Source organism: Somniosus microcephalus, chromosome 9 (assembly GCF_052327205.1).
Source record: "Somniosus microcephalus isolate GS21.2 chromosome 9, FLI_Smic_1.0, whole genome shotgun sequence".
NCBI lineage: Eukaryota > Metazoa > Chordata > Chondrichthyes > Squaliformes > Somniosidae > Somniosus > Somniosus microcephalus.
In genome coordinates, this window is record NC_140995.1 from 127,707,331 (window position 1) to 127,727,399 (window position 20,069).

Sequence of the window (20,069 nt, forward strand, 5' to 3'; positions counted from 1 at the left end):
GCGTGGGCAGTTGGAATGGGGGGTGGGGGGGGGGGGCGCGGGTTCCGATCCCCGATCCCGGGGGTCTTTGTATTGGGGGGGTTCTGATCCAAGGCAAGCAGGCAGCTGGAGGGCCGGTAGGAAGCACTCCTGCTCCTCCTGGCCCACAAGCAGTGCTGCAAAGGCACTTACCTTCTCCCCGAAACTGTCCTCGCCTCCCTTGAGCCTCCGGGTTCCCTGAGGCCTGAGAAACCCAGCCGGCCAGGGTTAAACCTGTAAAACAGGTTAAATCGGAGGCTGCCAGCCTCATTAAAATATTTAAATTGCCAACCATCCTCCTGGGAGCAGGTTGACTGCCTGCCCTCTGTCCCGCCGCCATTAAACCCGGATGTGGGTAGGGTTGGAGGAGGGTTGGGGTCGGGTTTGAGATTTTTAAAATTTCAGCCCTACCCACCCGTTTTTTGGGGTTAAAATACATCCCAATGTGTTACTGATCGCAGCATCCCAACATCGGGACGCATTGAGCAACAATCAGGTGCTTTCCGAGATTCTGCTTTTGTATTAATTTATTTCTTGTCAACCTATCAATTGGTAAAAAAAAATCAAATAAGCCTGTTAAAATATTCACATTATTTTAACAGGAGTATAAAATCTGTCATTGTAATTGTAGTCTTTATAGTGTAGTTGTGATTTTACAATGAGCTCCTGGTGCAGAGCATTGACTATCTGGAGTACTCAATGGGAATTTGGTTGCAAGCCATGTGGGATTTTCCAACCATTCAATTCAATGGATGCAAAATCCTGCGGGTTCACTGGCCTCTAAATTCCTGATAGCCGCTCCTGGCATACGAAGCTCTCTGACCAGAGCGCAAACTTGTAACATCTACCCTTGTATATAGATAATATATCAGTCGCTCATTCGCCTTTGCTGATTATGGATGTTAGAAGTTCTAAATTGATAGAGTTGTTCATCATTCTGCTATATTGATGATAAAAGATGAGATATTGGAAATTTACTGACTGCAAAATCTAGATTCTGCAATTGTTACTTACTTCACAAGATGTGCCAAAGTACTCAGGGGGACACTGACAAATCTCAACGCTTGTAGCTGTATATTGGCCTAATGAATTTGGATTAGCTGTCTGGAGTACAACAGAGCTCAACCTGTTCAGACAAAAACAGAACAAAAATATATCCGCTTCATAAAACATAATGAAATTTAAATCCATTTGAATAATCATAGAAGTGCAGTTCTAATTACATTTCTGCCCAGTGGATTTGTAGTGAGTTAATTGTCATGAAACAGCTTAGAAGCTGGGCTTTTCCAGCAACTTTTGTTTTGTTACAGATAGTGGCACCTCTGCTGAGAACATGTACTGTCGTCTTCAGTGTAACTGATCCATACAACATGTCGAGATCATAGAAACATACAGCAGAGTAGGAGGCCATTTGGCCCATCGTGCCTGTGCTGGCTCTTTGAAAGAGCAGTTCCCCCCGCCACCCACTTTTTATCCATAACCTTGTATGTACCTCGTCCTCAAGTACCTGTCCAACTCCCTTTTTAAAATTGTCTCAGACAACATGTTAAGATCTTTTAAAACATTTTAACATGATAAGGTGCTGTATGAATGGAATTAAGCAGGGAGGACTTTGCAAACCAGAAATTCGGGTATCCATGGGTGAGTAGGCACGGGGTACTCACCCGTAGGCCCGATGGAAGTGCCGGTTTCGTGCATGCACTGCGCACGAGCGGGAAACCGGAACTTCCGTTCCCTTGAAAGAAGGGGTTCAGAGGTGGAACGCGTGTGCCGGAGAGGCACTTACGTTTTTTTTCCAAGTTTTTCCGGGAGGGTAAGTCTCCAGGAGTTACACATAATAAAAAGCAGGCGCAAGGCCTGCTTTTAACAAGGTAAGTGGTGAATTAATTAAAATTAATACATTTTTTCCACAGGTTTATTATCTTTAAATACTTTAAAGAAAGGTAAGTTTATTTTTAGCCCTGTTAGAAAATGTAATTAATTTTTTCAAAAATTAAAATTATTGTTTAAAATAGTTATTTTATATAATTTATGGTTATTTTTAAAATGTGATTTAAATAAAATTTTATTTGAAGTTTTAGTGATGTTTTGGGGCTTATAGCATTTATGGTTTTGACCGCTCTTCCTGTCAATTTTATGAATGGACATTTCCCTGCTACCATTGGTTCTCCATGGCCCACGTGATCCCAGGGGACGCATCGAACTAACTGCGCCCCTGGGATACGCAAGCACTGCCCGCCGGCAGTTGGAGCAGGCCCAGGATCGGAATCCCACGAGGGCCCACAGCTCAATGGCCGGCGCGCTAGGTAAGTGCAGGTCGGAGGCTTGCACCCGCGGGAAGCCTCCAACCTGAATTTCTGGGCCATTATTTCATAGATCATTGCAGTTTTATTGTCAATATCCATATTTGCAGGTTACAGTACAATTCATGTAGAGCACACAGTATCATGACCAATAGCATACAGGCTTGAAGTGGAAAATCCAATTAAATTTGTTGGACTAATTAAAAATAACTTCCATTTATATAGCACCTTTCACATCCTCAGGGTGTCCAAAAGTGCTTCACAGCGAATGAATGAAATGGGTAAAATAGATAAGGGGCAGAACAACAGTGGATGAAATTGAATACAGATAAATGTAAAGTACTGCACATAGGAAGTAACACATGCATTACTAACATTATTATAACATAAACAATAACATTATTAGAATGAGGAAGCCTCATACATGGAGGCAAATTGGGGTCCTGTTACATCAATAGGACCATGATGGCAGCTTAACCAGGAAGTCAGCGGAAGTCTGCTGTGGCCACACCAAATCTAGCCACACCACTGAAGAAGCCCTGGAAGGCAAGTTTAAAACTTTCCTTTGTGGGGTCAGGAGGAGCAGGAGTGTTCTTCTGCACCCCACAAGGGTAGTGTAGACTTCCCCTGCCTGGACTCTCCACTGACCGTACCAAAACCCCCCATTCCCCGCTCCCGGTTCCTGTACTTACCATGGGCCCAACTTCCTGACCATTTCAGCTGTTAATGAGGCCGGGCCGTTAAAATCGGCTAGGCCTCTCACTGTCACTATCGGATGGGCCAGCCGCTCACTAGGCTGTTTTCTACTTAGGAATTAACCCTTGTTTTATTTTTTTCCCTCTAAGAGGTATGTAATTGATCGCAGCTTATTTCAGGCAATTAGTATCTGAAGTCAGGAACGGTAGCATAGTGGTTATGTTACAAGACTAGTAATCCAGAGGCCTGGACTAATGATCCGAACGATACAGGAGTTCAAATCCCACCATGACAGCTGGGGGATTTCAATTCAGTTATTTAAATAAATCTGGAATTTAAAACTAGTATCAGTAATGGTGACCATGATACTACCAGATTGTCATAAAAACCTGTCTGGTTCACTAATGTCCTTTAGGGAAGGAAATCTGCTGTCCTTACCTGGCCTATATGTGACTCCAGACCCACAGCAATGTGGTTGATTCTTAACTGCCCTCTGAAATGGCCTAACAAGCCACTCAGTTGTACCAAACCGCTACAAAGAAGTATCACCACACGAACTACAGCGGTTCAAGAAGGCGGCTCACCACCACCTTCTCAAGGGCAATTAAGGATGGGCAATAAATGCTGGTGTTGCCAGTGAAGCCCACATCCCGTGAATGATTTAGGAAAATATAAAATGCAAAAATCAAAAGGCGTAGATATACAGCAAGGTTTTTAGTAATATATTGTTTGTATGCTTATGTTTTAGTATTATATCTTGAGTGGGTAAAAAGAACAGACTGGCTATCTCAAATATTTTTGTACACTATTTTTATTTCCTGTGTCAGTACCAAGGGAGAAAATTTTATTAAAAATTTAAAAGTTTGCATTTAAGTAGGTCTAAGCAACTGACACCTTTGACTGGGTTTGCTCATAATTGAATGTCTATTTTATTGCCAAAATTGAAACTTTCAAGTCGGATCAGCCTCCCTTTGGTGATGTCATTTACAGAGGGCCCTGTGCATCCTGGAGCAGTTCCATTGCCAATCGTGGGGAAGGAGACCACATGACTTTAAAACAGGCTGAGGGTTGTTTTCAAACCACATGAGCCCAGGAATCCACACCATAACCTGGCAAAGTTATATTACAACCTGTAGTATAATGATTCCAGAGAGGCCCACTGTCCAGTGTGAAAACACAGTCCCCATTGTTTACAATGGAGGCACTTTGGGATACTCCCCATATTTGACATCATCAGAGGAGCTTCGTACAGGGGAGATCCTATTTAAAGTTTACCATGTCAATATGGAAATTTACAGAAAATGTGAAATAAATTTAAGATAATTATTACTTTCATTTTTTAAAAGGGTAAGTAGTTTAAGTAACAAGTATTCTCCCTGGACTTTTCTTTCCTTTTTATAAATCATCAATAATGAAATGCATGGGCAAGTGTGACTGCTTGTTGGTTATTTGCATAGGACAAATTTCTTTAAATGATGTAACTCAGCAATAATAAGTAGCATATTTCACAGCCTTCCTCGCCATGGCACAAGTAAATAATACATGTCTCCTTTATAAGGGGAAAGTGCAGTCCAGTATCTCTTCTTTGGGCAGATTACTGTAGAAAATTAATATTGCGATTCTATTTGTGACAGCTGAGAAAAGAAATGAAAAACAGATGAGCTCTCTGTCATTTCAATTTTGGTAAAATCTATCTTCTCAACCAGCTTGTCCTGTTTTCCAAGAAACAATGGGAAAAGGTGTGATGGGCTGTCTCTCATGTATGTCACTGTGCTCAGAATGCCAGGACTCATGCATATGTTTACAACCATTCAAAGGGAGGGGTTTAAGCAAAATATTTTATTTTAATGCGCCTGGCTAGCAGTTTGTCACGGGGACAGACCTCTCTTGTCCAAACCTTTCTACAGGATATTTAAATATGGAGCAAGAGGGCTTACAATTGGCAGTGATTAATCTAACTATTTTCACTGGCAGTTAAGTCTTTGCTGTTCCAATCCCCTACGCCAGTGTAAAATTCAACCATTAAAGGTTGCAGTTAATGAGCCTAAGTACAGGAAGTGGGCTGAGCTTTTGAACTTCAATAAACTGTAATACTATTTGCTGTAAATGCAAGGAAAATGTATTGTAGTAAGAAAATCTAATTCCTACCTATAGATGGCAGTCTGGTCGCTGCTATATGTGGCCCTTATTAAAAGACGGGCAATGTTTGCCAGAACAGTCATGAAGTCCTTTCTATTCACAGGTGACTTAGTTGTATGAATGACAAAGTTCTCTGGTCGTAGAACTATCACTTCGGTGTGCTCTGTCAATGGATCAAGCTCAATTCCTTCAACAGCACTGCTTATTCGGATACCATTACCCTAACAAAGAAATAAAAAGACAAAGTTAGCATGTTACAAAATACGCAAGCAAAACTTCACCCTAATCCAATTCTTTGCTTGAAATGAAAAGCTACAGAAGGATTTACTATGTTTTCGCTATCTGCCTGAGAGCTGTATGTTATGGCTTACAACCTTTCAGTAAATGGGTTGATAATCCTGTGAAACTTGCTTTGATAACACAACAGCTTGCATTTATATAGCACCTTTAATGTAGAAAAAATCCCCCGGGCGCTTCACACAGGCATAATCAGACAAAAAACGGATGCTGAGACAATGGGTGAATATTAGGAAGGTGACTTGGTCAAATATATGGGTTTTAAGGAAGCATTAAAGGAGAGGAGAGGGAAATGAGGAGGTAGAGGGGTTTTGGGTGGGAATTCCAGAGTGTGAGGCCCAGAAGGCATGGCGGCCAATTATAGGGTGAAGGGAAAGGCGGATTTACAAAAGAGAAACAGAGAGTTTTGGGTGTTGTAGGGCTGGAGGAGTTTACCAAGATATGCTGTGGTATGGCCATGAAGGGTTCCAACATGAGGATGAGAATTTTCAATTTGAGGCACTGGGGGACCGGGAGTTAATATAGGTCAGCAAGTACAGGAGTGATGGGTGAGCTGGACTTTCTGCAGGATAGGATACAGGCAACAGAGTTTTAGATGAGCTGTAGTTTATGGAAGCTGGACAATGGGAGGCTGAACAGGAGAGCATTGGAAAACTCAAGTCTGGAGGTTACAAAGTAATGGATGAGGGTTGCAGCAGCGGAGGTGGGTGATGTTACTGAGGTGAAAATAGGCAATCTTTGTGATGGAGTGTGTATGAGGTCAGAGGCTCAGCTCAGGGTCGAATATGACGCTGAGATTGCGAACAGTCTTCTTCAGCCTGAGACAGTGATCGGGGAGGGAGATGGAATTGGTGAAAAGGGTACGGAGTTTGTGGCAGGGACCAAAGATGAAATAGTTACTGCAAGCACATTGTAGTTTGCAAGATCAGTGGGAGGGCACTTAATTAGCATGGGGCCGGCACAGATGCCTACCTGCTGAAAAATCTGGTGCCTCCTAGTTACCTTCGGGGTGGTGTGGTGGGGGGGGGGGGAGATGGTGGGGGCAATCCCCAGAGAACCCATTCTGCTCCATATTTGGCCCCTTCTGTAATGGGGCTAATACAATTTTTTTTTAAACTTTTCCATCTTCAGTGCCTGTGCCTGTGCCAGCTCTCTGAAAGAGCTACCAATTAGTCCCACGCCCTGCTCTATCCCCATAGCTCTGCATATTTTCCTTTTTAAGTAGAGATCCAATTCCCTTTTGAAAGCTAGTACTGAATCTGCTTCCACCACCCTTTCAGGCAGTGCATTCCAGATCATAACAACTCGTTGAATAAAATAATTTCTCCTCATCTCCCCTCTGGCTTTTTGCCAATTGTTTTAAACCGGTTTCCTCTGGTTACCGACCCTCCTGCCAGTGGAAATAGTTTCACCCCATCTACCCTATCATAACCTTTCATCATTTTAAACACCTCTATCAAATCTTCCCCTTAACCTTCTCTGCTCTGGGGAGAAAAACCCCAGCTTCTCTAGTCTCTCCAGATAACTGAAACCGCTCAACCGATGCCATTCTAGTAAATCTCCTCTGCACCCTCTCCAAGGCCTTGACATCCTTTCTCAAGTGTGGTGCACAGAATTACACACAGTACTTTAGCTAAGGTCTAAACAGTGACTTATAAAGGTTTAGCAGAATTTCCTTACTTTTGTACTCTATGGGGGTGATTTTCTCAATGGGAAGATTTTGGAGGCGGGACTCCCACTTGTCAGGTTCCAGTCCCGCCTCCATCAACTTCTGGCCAACCCACGCTATTTTCCCTTGGTTGACCTTGTTAAGCCCGCCCAGCAGAGAACATCAACGTATGACGTTGCATCTGTCAACAATTTTTGACAGATGAATTGTCATCGTTTGACAGCTCTGTGAAGCTGTCAAACAGTGACATTCTCTGTAGTTCTTCTTTTACAAAAATGAGATGGTTGTTGCATCCGAGAATGCAACAGCCATCTCTCATCTCCAACACGGAGGTCCAAGACCCTCTGCATACACAGTGACTGAAGCCTGCAGGAAGAAACAAAGGTAAGTACACTTTTACGAACACTTTGCACTTACCTCAGATACTCACCTCTCCACTCCTGCACCCATCACTTACCTTCACACCACACTTTTGCACCCCCTGACCCCTGCAGACCCAGTACTCACCTCGCTGACCTGGTGAGTTTCGGAGCCTTCGGGAAGCCCACACTTGAGGGCAAAAAGGGGATAATCCTATTTTCTTGTTAACAGGCATTTAATAAGCTTTAATCTATTCCCGCCTCCAAGGGGACGGGACCCGGTGCGGGACGGCTACCCACCTCCTGGGAAGTTGGCACAGAGGCGGGTTGGGTACCCGCCCCCAAATTCTGCCATTTTCCCGGCAGTCCCCCCTCCATACCCACCTCCCCAGGGCTGGCAAAATTGTCCCCTATGCCTCTGTTTATAAAGCCAAGGATCGCCCATGCTTTTTAAACAGCTTTATCAACTTATCCTGCCACTTTCAAAGATTTGTGTATGTGAACCCTCAGGTCTCTCAGTTCCCAAATCCCCTTTAAAATTGTACCATTTAGTTTATATTGCCTCTCCTTATTTTTCCTACCAGTGTTAGCTGTGGCTCAGTGGGTAGCATATTTGCCTCTGAGTCAGAAAGCTGTGGGTTTAAGTCCCACTCCAGGGACTTGAACACATAAATCTAGGTTGACGCTCCAGTGCAGTGCTGAGGGAATGCTGCACTGTCAGAGGTCTTTCAGATGAGACGTTAAACCAAGGCCCCATCTGCTCTCTCGGGTGGACGTAAAAGATCCCATGGCACTATTTTGAAGAACAGCAGGGGAGTTATCCCTGGTGTTCTGGCCAATATTTATCCCTCAATTAACATAACAAAAACAGATTATCTGATCATTATCACATTGCTGGTTGTGGGAGCTTGCTGTGCACAAATTGGCTGCTGCGTTTCCCACATTACATCAGTGACTACACTCCAAAAGTACTTCATTGGTTGTAAAGAACTTTGAGCCATCCGGTGGTCATGAAAGGCGCTATATAAATGTAAGTCCTTCTTTTCTTTTACCAAAATGCATCACTTCATACTTCTCTACATTAGATTTCATCTGCCATGTGTCTGATCTGCCCATTTCACCAGTCTGCCTATGTCCTCCTGCGGTGTGCTACTATCCTCCTCACTGTTCACTACGTTTCCAAGCTTTGTGTCATCTGCAAACTTTTAAATTATGCCCCCTATACCCAAGTCCAGGTGATTAGTATATATCAATACGAGCAGTGGTCCTATGCCGACTCCTGGGGGACACCACTGTATACTTCCTTCCAGTCCAAAGAACAATCATTCACCATATACACAACATCAACCGCACTACCTTCATTAACCCTCTTCGTTATTTAATCAAATAACTCAATCACTTTCCTGGCCTGTACCACTTGGCCCACCTCTGCAATTCTGGAGGCCGGTACACCTCATCTTTCTGGGCATATGCCAGGTCCCTTTTAAGCAGGGGGAGCAGGAACTCCCAACATAGGCAGTCCCATGACCAGTCCCACCATATTGCCTTTGGCTCTGCCCAAAACCTTCCATGCTCGGCCATCCATCCCAATCCCGGCTGAGCAACTTTTCCTGAGCTTGGCAATCGCACAACTCCATCCTCCATTTGGCTGCTTTTTCTTGCATTCTGCACTACCTCCACTCTGGGACTCAACCCTCCATGCTATCTGCTGTCTATTGGGTTCAGGCCAAGACATAGCATTCACTAGTTTGTACTTCACCAACAACAAGTTTGAGGACACATTTGTAAGCATTCAGTCAGATCTGGTTGAGCAGCAGGAACTTTAAAAAAATTAAATTCTTGATACGTATGCGTCGCTGGCAAAGCCAGCAATTATTGCCTATCCCCAGTTGACCTGAGAAGGTGATGGTGAAAGGCAGAGGCTGCACCCCTTAAAAGGCCCTGCGGGAAATACCTTTCTTCAGCATAACCAGATCCATGCCTATTTTCCAGCTTTTCAGCCATACTCCCACGGGGAATAAGGAGCACTTTTTAATTTGCCTGCAAAATTCTGGATGAGTTCATCAATAATTAACTTACTAATTAACTAAATGTGGAAAAATCAGCATGTTTTCTTATTCTGCACTTATGATTCATATTTCTCTAAAAGAGGAATTTAAAAAGTAACAGTGTAAAACATGAAATAATTATACCATTGTTTAAAGAAAGAAGAAATAACTTGCATTTATATAGCACCTTGGGACATCCCAAAGTGTTTCGCAGCTGATTCAGAATACCTTCTTTGAAGTGGAGTCACTGCTGCAATGTTGGGAAATGGGACAGCCACAGTAAGGTCTGACAAACAGCAATACAATGAATAGCCAGATAATTGTTTTAGTGGTGCTTGTTGAAAGATAAACATTGGTCAGATCACTGGGAGACCTCCCCTGGTCTTCTTTGAATCGCGCCATGGCATCTTAGAGGGCTAACGTGGCCTCAGTTTATCATCTCATCCAAAAGATGGCACTTCCAAGAGTGCAGCACTTCCTCAGTACGGCACTAAAGTGTCAGCCTAGTTTATATGCTCAAGTCTATAGAATGAGCCTTCTGACTCAGATGAAAGTGTTAAACGCACATTTACTTTTCATTAAGGTTAATGAAGAAAGGAAAATATGCCTCTGTGTGAACAGAGATCAATACTTCGCGCATGGTCTAATGCATGAATATTGATCCGAGACTGAAGAAATAGTGATGTTTCAGTGAATATGAGCACCAATGGATTTATGAGAGAAAAAAATTAAGGACTTTTTACATGCATCCTTCACTACTAACAGAATTAACTTCAAATTATGGCTTCCAAATGATCAAAATGGGTCATTGGTAGCGATTCCCTTATGCTTATGAGTAAAATCCTTCTTTCATGCACGATAAAAGCCTGTAAACTTCATGGGGTTAAGGGAGGTTTCAACGTCTAGCCACCTGTTTCTCATCTGACACCCACTTGCCTTCCTGAATCGATTTACAGCCAGTCATTTAAATAGGCACCCAGCACTCCTGCCCAAAACAGGGGGGGGGAAGACTGTTTAAATACACAAATCAGGTCCAATGCAGATTGTAGGGTCCAATTGCAATATTTATGGAGAAATGGGTAGAGCATGCAAAATCATTCCAGACACGTGGACACTATGGGCTGGATTTTGATTCAGGGGCGGGCTGGGGCCGTGTAATCCGCATTTCATGGGAGAATTATGCGATTTTAACTTAATTGTCCAATTGAGTTCCAACGTGTGGGAACCCATGGCCAATGAGTTTTTCCAGTCTGAAAGTCACCTCCAATGACGTCATCATTGCTGCTGCATTTAAGGTCTGCAACAAGCCTTGCTTCTTCTGCAGACTGCCAAGCTTTTGGCCTTCGCAGTGAGAGGGTCCTGGAGGAAGAATGGCCAGCCAGAGACGTAGGTCTGCTCCCAGGTTCGATGATGTTGCCCTGCAGGCTTTAGTAGAGGGAGCAAGAGCACATAAAGAGTTGCTCTTCCCTTCTTCAGGGAGGAAGAAGCCTCCCCAGCAGACCAAGGCTGTATGGGTCCAGGTGGCAGAGGAGGTCAACTCATTGTCAGTAACCCGCAGAACCTGGCTTCAGTGCAGGATGAGATTTCATGACCTTCTGCGCACTGGAAAAGTGACTATGAATTTTCCATCACCCTCAATCTGATCCCCATTGCTTTCCTCACCAGCACTCAACTTTAGCAATCTCTTCCTCCACATCCCACTTGACACTGACATCCCTGCACCCTTACCCATTCCCTCTCTCTCTATGGTCACATTCACCTAACTATTCGACTATGCAGCCCTCACACTCCCTATAACTGTGATGCTATGAAAACAACTGACACACACAGGGAGGGCCCTTGGTCTTGCCACCTCACTCCATCTTTGTCTCCTTCTAAGCATCTATGCTATGGATTTTCTACACTCACTCCTTCATTCTCACTCAACTTCCACTTGTCTCCCTCATTGCAGGAAAAGAGAGCTCACAACAAGAGAGAAAGAGTGAGGACAGGAGGAGGGCCACCCTCAGTAGCCCACCTCACCCCCTGGAAGGATGCGGTCCTGGAGATCGTGGGAGTGGAGGATGATGCGCAAGTGGGGGACAGACAGACGGGTGCATCACAGCAAGCTGGTGACAGAATAGTTTTCCATCTCTCTCGATGACATTGCATGAGTCGCTGATAATGATTCCGAAGCTCTAACAGATGGACTTATGATCATCTGCAATATGCAATGTGCATGTAACCTTGGCATCACATCTCTGACACTTTCCTTTACTCCCCCACAGGACCATCGCAAGCACCCATCCCCACTAGCCAGGAGGAAGAGCCTGAGCATCCAGACTCCTCAGAGGAAGCTGCAACCTCTGAGGGTGCAGCGTCAGCAGAATTCAGTGCACCCAGCACCAGCGCAGACACTCGCACCTCGGTGGGACTATTGCGAGATAGAGTAGTGTTATCACCTGGTGTATCACAGCTCACAAGTGAGCATCAGCAGATTGTGGAGACAGGGACAGCAGTGGAGAGTCCTAGTCGGAGGGCGCAGGATGTTGACCCTCTGTCTCTGGGTCCATCCACAAGGTCAGCAGTGCTGGAACTCCAGGAACAGATGCAGGAGTCTCTGGCAGGTTTTGTCTCCAGGGTCGCTGCGAGTGTGGAGTGAATGCAGGAGTCCATTGCGAACATGAGCAGAGCCTTTGTGGAGTCACTTGCGCATGAACACATCACCATGGAAAGGATGGCAACCTCCATGGAGGTGATAAGTCGCCAGAGTGCAGAAAACATGGTGAGTGTTCTGAATAGAATGACATCTCTGGAGGAGCGATGGTCATCTATTGAACAGATAAAACAAGGCCTTTATGGAAGTCCTTCTGAATAGGACTGCCAGTGCAGATACGGGTCCTCGTGGCCCCCCTGATGTGCAGCAAGGTGCTCTCAAGCCACTTGCAAGTGTTGAGGGGGACCTGACCCATGAGAGGGAAGTTGGTGGCAGACATCAAGGAAGTGGGGGCTCCTCTCCAAGCGCTCACACTTCCATGCCACTGCAGAGCCCTCGGTCAGAGCCCCACCAGAGTCCACACCCATCTGAGATCGGCGTCTCAACCCCTGCACAGCCGCAGGAGCAGCAGACTGCTGACGAGCCCTCGCAGGTTCGCAACCCCAGAGGATGCCTGCCAAAGGTGTCGAGACAGGAGCAGCAAGAAAGTGAGCAAGAGGCCTCCACATCTGCTGAAGCTACAGGGGAAGCACCACGTAGGAGCACGCGTAAGAGAAAGATACCGCACAAATAGTCACAAGGGTAGTCACTTGGGTGAAATTTGATGTTTTATGTTAAAAAGCCATCAGATGATTACTGTAAATAAAAAATCTGATGGCTACTGCTGTAGTTGTGGCGTGTGTCATTTTGCGAATGGGACTTCCACATTGAGGGCTTAGGATTACTTGCAATTGTCAGTATGATGGTTAAATTGCTAGGAATCCACTGGTCCTTGGCCATTGTCAATGCTCTGGTACGAAGCTGCGAGGCAAAAGTGCTTGATTGGCTAGGCTAAGCAAATCTGACCAAGATGAGTGCGTTCTTTGCATCCTGGGCAGCAATGTTCTCGCGTACTGCTGCCGCTGGTTGATGGGCCTCTGCAAGATGTTTGCGCTCTCCTCCTCCTCCTCATCTGAGGAGGATATGTGATGAGCCACTTGGTCCTCAGGAATCTGCAAGCCACGACGCTGTGTCATGTTGTGAAGTGCACAGCAAACCACGACGATTCTGGAGACCCTAGCTGTTGAGTACTGCAGGGCTCCACCTGATCTATCCAGGCATCTGAAGCGCATCTTCAGCAAACCGATGGTTTGCTCGATTATGGCTCTGGTGGACATGTGGCTGGAGTTGTAGCTCTCCTCAGCTTCACTGGATGGGCTCCTCAACGGCGTCATTAGCCACGTCTTCCGGGGATAGCCCTTGTCTCCAAGTAGCCATCCGTTAAGTTGGTCTGGCGGACTGAATAGTGGAGGCACACTAGACTGGCGCAGTATGAAGGAGCCATGGCAACTGCCAGTGTACTTGGCACAAACATGCAAAATTTCCTTTTTGTGGTCACACACCAGCTGAACGTTAAGGGAGTGGAAGCCCTTGCGATTGACAAAAATACCTGGATTGCGATGGGGTGCCTTAAGGGCCACATGTGTGCAGTCAAGGATGCCCTGCACCCTTGGAAAGCTTGCCAGATTAGCTAATCCACGCCACGCGCCGTGACACTTGCTTGATCCTTGGTGAAATGGATGTGATTGTGCGCGATGGCAAAGAGGGCATTGGTTATCTGCATGATGCAACTGTGTGCGGCCGCCTGGGAAATGCCGCTGATGTCTGCTGCTGATCCCTGGAAGGAACCTGAGGCAAAAAAGTTGAGTGCGGTGGTGACTTTGGCGGACACTGATAAGGGTTGTCCACCTGGTCCTCTGGGCTGCAGGTCTTGTTGCAGCATTGCGCAGATGTCACCCACTACCTCTCGTGAAAGTCGGAGCCACCTTTGGCACTGCTGCTCAGACCTGTTGAGGTAGCTGACCCTGTGTCTGTAGACCCTGTTTGGGGGGTATCTCCTGTGCTGACGGGCTTCCATGCGCTGGCCCCTTCCGGCCTGTGCAGCTTCAGGTGGTTGAGCAGCAGCTTGGCACTCCTGTTGGTGCTGCTGCTGTTGTGCTGCTGCTGTTGGTGCTGCTGCTGTTGGTGCTGCTGCTGTTCATGGTTCTGCCGGTGCCGCGGCTGGTCTTCGTCCTCATCTAATGTCCTGAAGTGAAGGAAATAAATGGTTCCCATGCTTCTGGTATATTCCTCAGTTGAGGAAGTGCTCAGTGAAGGTAGCGAGAGGGGTTTCCCAGGAGGTCACACTGGAGATGGGTGTCGGGCTCCAAACTTCCACAGCTGTGGTTATGCTTTCTAAAAGTTCCCCCAGACCTGAGACAACAAAGTCCTGCCACCTGCAAATGATGGCTGATCAAATTTCCTATTTAATGGTTGACCTGCAGCTGATAGTCAGCAATCCAACTGTGCTCCCGCCAGGTTTCACCGTCGTGTTTCCCACCAGGCGTGGGAAAAGGGTTAAAATCACAAAGGCCTTTCAAAATGGCGTTATAGAGGCAATTTAGTGCTTGTTAAGGGCATTAACGGCCTATCCCGCCTCTTGGAGGCGGGACGGAGACTGGACCATTAGACACGATTTAATGAAAATTGCTTGGAGGCGATATGGAGGCGGGGTTGGGCCCGCCTGCCAGTTTTGTAATTTTAACCCCCCACATGCCTCCAATCCCGCCTCAACAGCCCGATGAAAATTAGAGCCCAGAGTCTAAGCTGACACTCCAGTGCAGTACTGAAGGAGTGCTGCACTGTCTTTCGGGTGAGACATTAAAGCAAGGCACCACCTGCCCTTTCAGGTGGGTGTGAAAGATGATTTTCACTTTGCTGTTCGTGAGCCCTTGCTGTGCACAAGTTGGATACTGCATCTCTAAAGTGCTTCATTGGCTGTTAAGCGCTTTGGGATGCCCTGAGGTCTTGAGAGGCCCTAATTAAATGCAAGTCTTTTTTCTTTCATGCTAGTCCGTTTTCCAGGTGTTGAGCGACCTAACCAGCAGTCCTTAAATGGACTGCAAGATGCCGTGCCGAAAAGGTAAGTTTTTTCTTTTTTAAGATATTTATAGAGGTCGCAAAAATCATCCTGCCCACTGCCAGTCTGGTCTCACCACCCCTATCCCACAACCCCCACCGCCCACCCACGGTATCTTTTCCTCCACTCTAACAGGCCCTACATGTCGGCCAGCTCCATGCAGAAGTTCTGCCGATTATCCGAGGTCTGAAACCAGCGAGCTGCAACAGAGCACCCGCTTGGTGCCCGTAGGTCGGCAAAAAAATTTAAATGAGGCCCAAACCTGAAACTGGTTCAGGCCTCCCGTCTGCCGCATTGGGTGGGTGCTGTGGCACACCGCCAGTGCCACGCCTATCTTAAGATGGATATCCTGCATGGGCAGAAATACATATTTGACAATAACTGGTGCACTTGTTCTTCATGAGATTTAAAAATGAATAAATAGGTAAAAAAAAAAAAAGGTGCTGACCACTAATTTGGAAAACTCAAACAAAGTGAAATATAAACACCAACCTCTATGAAGACTTGAGATTTATGATTGTGTGACAGGTGTCCTGTGGAGTCATCGGAGATGGTGAAAATCAATTTCCCTCCATATGCTGTCAGCTGCAGTCAGAGAAACACAATAATACGTTTTATAAAGTTCTCTCTTGTACTGATTAAAATGTGCACTGGAGATGTTCTCGTAGCGCATTTCAAAATCTGAGAAGAAAACCCACATTAACCTTTAAATTGCTGTCATTTTTCATATACATGTCAGTCTACTGAAGCATTTTAATGTAAAGTCATAACTTTGTAAAATCATGTGTAATATAATGATAACTCATCATATTGTAATAAATGAGACAAAGTAAAGGTCTTGAACTGAACTTGGCACATTAGTGTGCCTTATGATTCCTATTTCAAACTATAACTTGTGCAGCACCACAATTTAGTTTCCATTAACAAGACATCACTCGATGATTGCAATTTCTGCATTATCAACATTTTTTTCCAATGGCAACTAGTGTTGTTTTTAGGCAATAGTTAGAAATTTGAAGATTATCGATAATCTCTTCAATAATAGTTGTTCAAATAACGATTTGAGCAAACGTACCTAATCATTTCATCATGCCAAACTGACAAAAGAAAATTATTCAACTTGGACTGAATGCAGAACCAAAGGATGCGAGTATAAATTAACAAGCCTTAAACTTGAAATAAGAAAGGTGACCCCACCCCCAGCCCCCCCACCCGTCCACCCCCCCCCACCTGGGAGGACCTGGGTGCAGTGTTGCAAACATTTCAATTATCTCATTAGATCACGAAACGTTAGTACAAAGCCACACTCAACCTCATCCTGCTGTGCATCTCATCACATCCCCATCACTCTGCCTTCCCTACCCTACTCCTGCACATCCTTACTCACACCAACTTACCTTGCACCTCCACCCTTCCCTCTCTCTCTCTCTACATTATCACATCCCCATCTCACGAACCACCCTTCACACTCACCCTCATCCTAGTCAAATCATATCAACTAACAACACACAAGGGTAGGCACTTGGGTGTTTTATTCAATGTTCATGTAAATTTTCTGTTAATGTTCTGTCAAACATTGAAACCTTTATTTTCAACACGTTGCCTTCTTGGACAGATTTGTGTGCACCTTTGGAAGTGGCTTAATGAGTTGCAGTGAATGGTGAGACATAACGGTACCCCCGCAATGGTGATGAGTGTGAAAGGAATGGCATGGGCATTGTAGGGATGCTTTATGGTGTTGGTGTGGGGTGGTGCCAACCTGGCACATCATGTGGCAGCCAGGGTGTACACCATCAAGTGAAGTAAATCTGGCCATGGTGAGGCCATCCCTGACCTCCTGGGCAACAATGTGGTCAGGTGCTGATGTCCTGTGCAGCATCAGTTGATTGCAGAGAGGGTTAGTGTAGTTGTTGGTGCTGCTGGTGTGCCTGGTGATGCTGCTGTTGTGGCTGATTGTGGTGGGATTCTGAGGACCAAGGTGAGAGAATTTCAATGGCATTCGTGCTGATGGAATAGATGGCAGGTGAGGTAGCGATGACAGAAGTGATCTGTCAATGGTGAGAGAGGTAATGAGGTCAGACTGAATGGAGACTTGTGCAAAAACTTGCAGCATCCTGAATCTGTAGTGGAAATGCAATTTAGAGAAGCTAGTGGCTAAGGGAACATTTCTCAATCAGCTGGAAGCTTAGACTTGTTATTTGAAGCTGTCAACTCATCAGCTGATTCAATGGCCACTGACCTCCCACCTCAGCTTCACAGACGAGGTCCAGGCACAGCGGGAAACTGGTGGGCGACCTGTCACTGAGGATTTTAATTGCCTCTCTCACCGCTGCATGTCAAGTCTGCTCAGCGCTGACAGACCTGACATTTGGTAAAGGCGTGTGGTGGCAGCTTCACAGCGGGGTCCCGACCCACTGGGGGAAAAAAACACTTTCCCACCCAACCCACCACCGATCGTGCCCGCTGACGCCCCACAAAATCTAACCCATACTCACTCACTCAAACACTAACACACACACTCACTATTGTGCTACTTAATACCTTTTTAAAAATAGCTGGTTAAATGTATGTTAAAGAAAAGACTTGTGGATTACACGAAAAAGTACAGATAGAGAATATTGAAGGCTGTATTCAAATGCCATTGTAACTTGGACATCCATCACCTTCCCTTCATTGTGGCTGGGTGGAGACAGAGGCAGAAGTGTTTAGAACATGGGGCCCAGACGATTGACGGCACGGTGCCATGGTGGGAGAAAGAGATGGGGGATTTGTAAAAGAAGCAGGATTCGTAGGAACAGAGAGTTCTTGGGGATTGTAGGGATGGAGGAGCTGAAACAGATGGGGAGGGGTTCTACCATAGAAGAGGAAGGGAATTTTAAATTTTGGTGGACCGGGAGCCAATGTAGGTCAACAAGGGTAAGGTTGATGGATGACCGAGAATTGATGCCAGTCAAGATGTGGGCAGCAGTGTTTTGGATTAGCTGAGGTTTCTGGAGGGTGTAGGATGGGAGGGCGTCCAGGAAAGCATTTGAGTAGTCAAGTCTGGAGGTATGGATGAGGGTTTCAGCAGCATATGGGCTGAGGCAGAGTTGAAAGTAGGCGGTCTTTGTGATGGGGTCGGAAGCTTAGTTCAGGGTCGAACATGATGCCAAATTTGCAAGTAGTCTGATTCAACCTGAGGCAGTAGCCAGGAATGGAGGCTGAAATCAGTGGAAAGTGTACAAAGTTTGCGGCAGGGTTCAAGATGATAGTTTCAGTCTTCCTAATGTTTAACTAGAGGAAATTGCGGTTCATCGAGGACTGGATGTCAGACAAGCAATCTGACAATGCAGAGGCAGTGAATGGATAGAGTTGGGTGTACATGTGGAAGTCAACCCAATGTCTTTGGATGATGTTGTCAAAGTACAGCATGTAGATGAGGATAGATCCTTCGGGAACTCCTGGGATAAAAAGCCATTGTTGGAGATGCTCTGGCTACAATTGGATAGGTAGGAGTGGAACGAAGAGAGGGCAGCGCACTGAGCTGGACAACGAAGGAAAGGCATTGGAGGAAGGTGGTGTGATCGACTGTGTCAGAGGCTGCAAAGAGGTCGAGGGGCATGAGGAAGGATAGTGTACCAAAATCACAGTCACAGAGAATATTATTTGTGATTTACATTAGGGTCATTTCAATGCTGTGGCATGGGTGGAAACCTGGTTGAGAGATTCAAATGTGGAGTTGTGGGAAAGATCGGCACGGATTTGGGAGGCGACAACACGTTCAAGGACTTTGGAGAGGAAACAGAGGTTGAGATGGGTTAGTTGAGTCCAAGGACAGAGGGGCTGAGTATTTTTTTGAGGATGGGATGATGACTATAGTTTTGAAAAGGAGGGGAAGACCACCTGCAGAGAGGGAAGAATTTACAATGTCAGCTAGCATGGGTGGTACAGAAGGGAAGTTGGGTTGTTAGGGGTTTAGTGGGAATAAAGTCCTGGAATTAGGAAGATGCATAGACAAGATGAGCTCGGAGAAGGTATTTTGGGAGGTAGAAGAGTAACTAGAGAAAGCTGTGGGATCAGGGCTAGACGGTGCCGGGCTGCGCAATGGTGGCCACGGGCCATGCCGGGGTAGCCACGGAGGGCCATCTTGGAGGTCGACCAAAAAAAATAAATTGGCGGCGGGGGTTGCGGCTGCACCTCCCTTTAATAAGCGCCCAGCGAGCGGAGGTCGGCCCGGCTTGCGACCCGCAAGGCTGGCACTGACACCGCCCGTGGCAGGCTCGCAGGGTACAGCTGAATTTCTGCCGCGGGGCAGTAAGGGGTCCCGGCGGGGCGCTAAGGAATCGCAGCGCACAGCGATGACGTCATCACCGGCAGCGCAGCGGCCCAGGGCACTACCAGCGGGGGCACGGCACTATCAGCTAGCGCCTCAGTAGCGCCCCGCCGAATTTCTCGGGAGGCACCCCCACCCGGGCGATAAGTCCTTTGCGCCCCGTTAACACCCCTTCCCCCCGGAGGCGCTAACGGCATGCACAAAGGAGCCGAATTTCACGGCCACAGTTTCCACTTACTATACTCAGTGCATAAGACAAATTATCTTAAAACCATTTTTGTAGGATATCTCCTCTGTAAAAATTACAACTTTAAATATATTCGATCTATTAATCATGAGTCAAAAAATTGCTCTGTACTTATTCTAAAGAGGATGGCCTAGAAATTCGGCAGGCTTAGTGCCGCATTTGAGGCGCTAGAGGGCCTAGCGCCGGAGTTATGGCCAGTTGAGAAATTCCCTGGGGCCCTAAATCGGCGTTGCACCGGTAGCGCTGCGCCGGCACCGATGACGTCATCGGTGTGCGCAGCGTCCCGGTTGCCGTGGTAACCCGGCCCCAAGCCGAAATTCAGTTGCGCCCGCCTCGCCCGTGGCAGGC

General features: G+C 46.3%; 1 protein-coding gene across 2 annotated transcripts in view; it reads right to left on the reverse strand.

The window, feature by feature from the left end:
• lama2 (laminin, alpha 2) overlaps window positions 1-20,069 on the reverse strand; it is a 600,632-nt gene that overhangs the window by 287,834 nt on the left and 292,729 nt on the right. For both annotated transcript variants that reach the window (XM_085997158.1, XM_085997157.1), the window contains exons 13-15: window positions 15,655-15,747; window positions 5,166-5,377; window positions 1,033-1,144 (exon numbers count right to left, since the gene is read on the reverse strand). In XM_085997158.1, coding sequence (XP_085853284.1) covers window positions 1,033-1,144; window positions 5,166-5,377; window positions 15,655-15,747 — 417 coding nt within the window. The remainder of the gene's footprint in view (window positions 1-1,032; window positions 1,145-5,165; window positions 5,378-15,654; window positions 15,748-20,069) is intronic.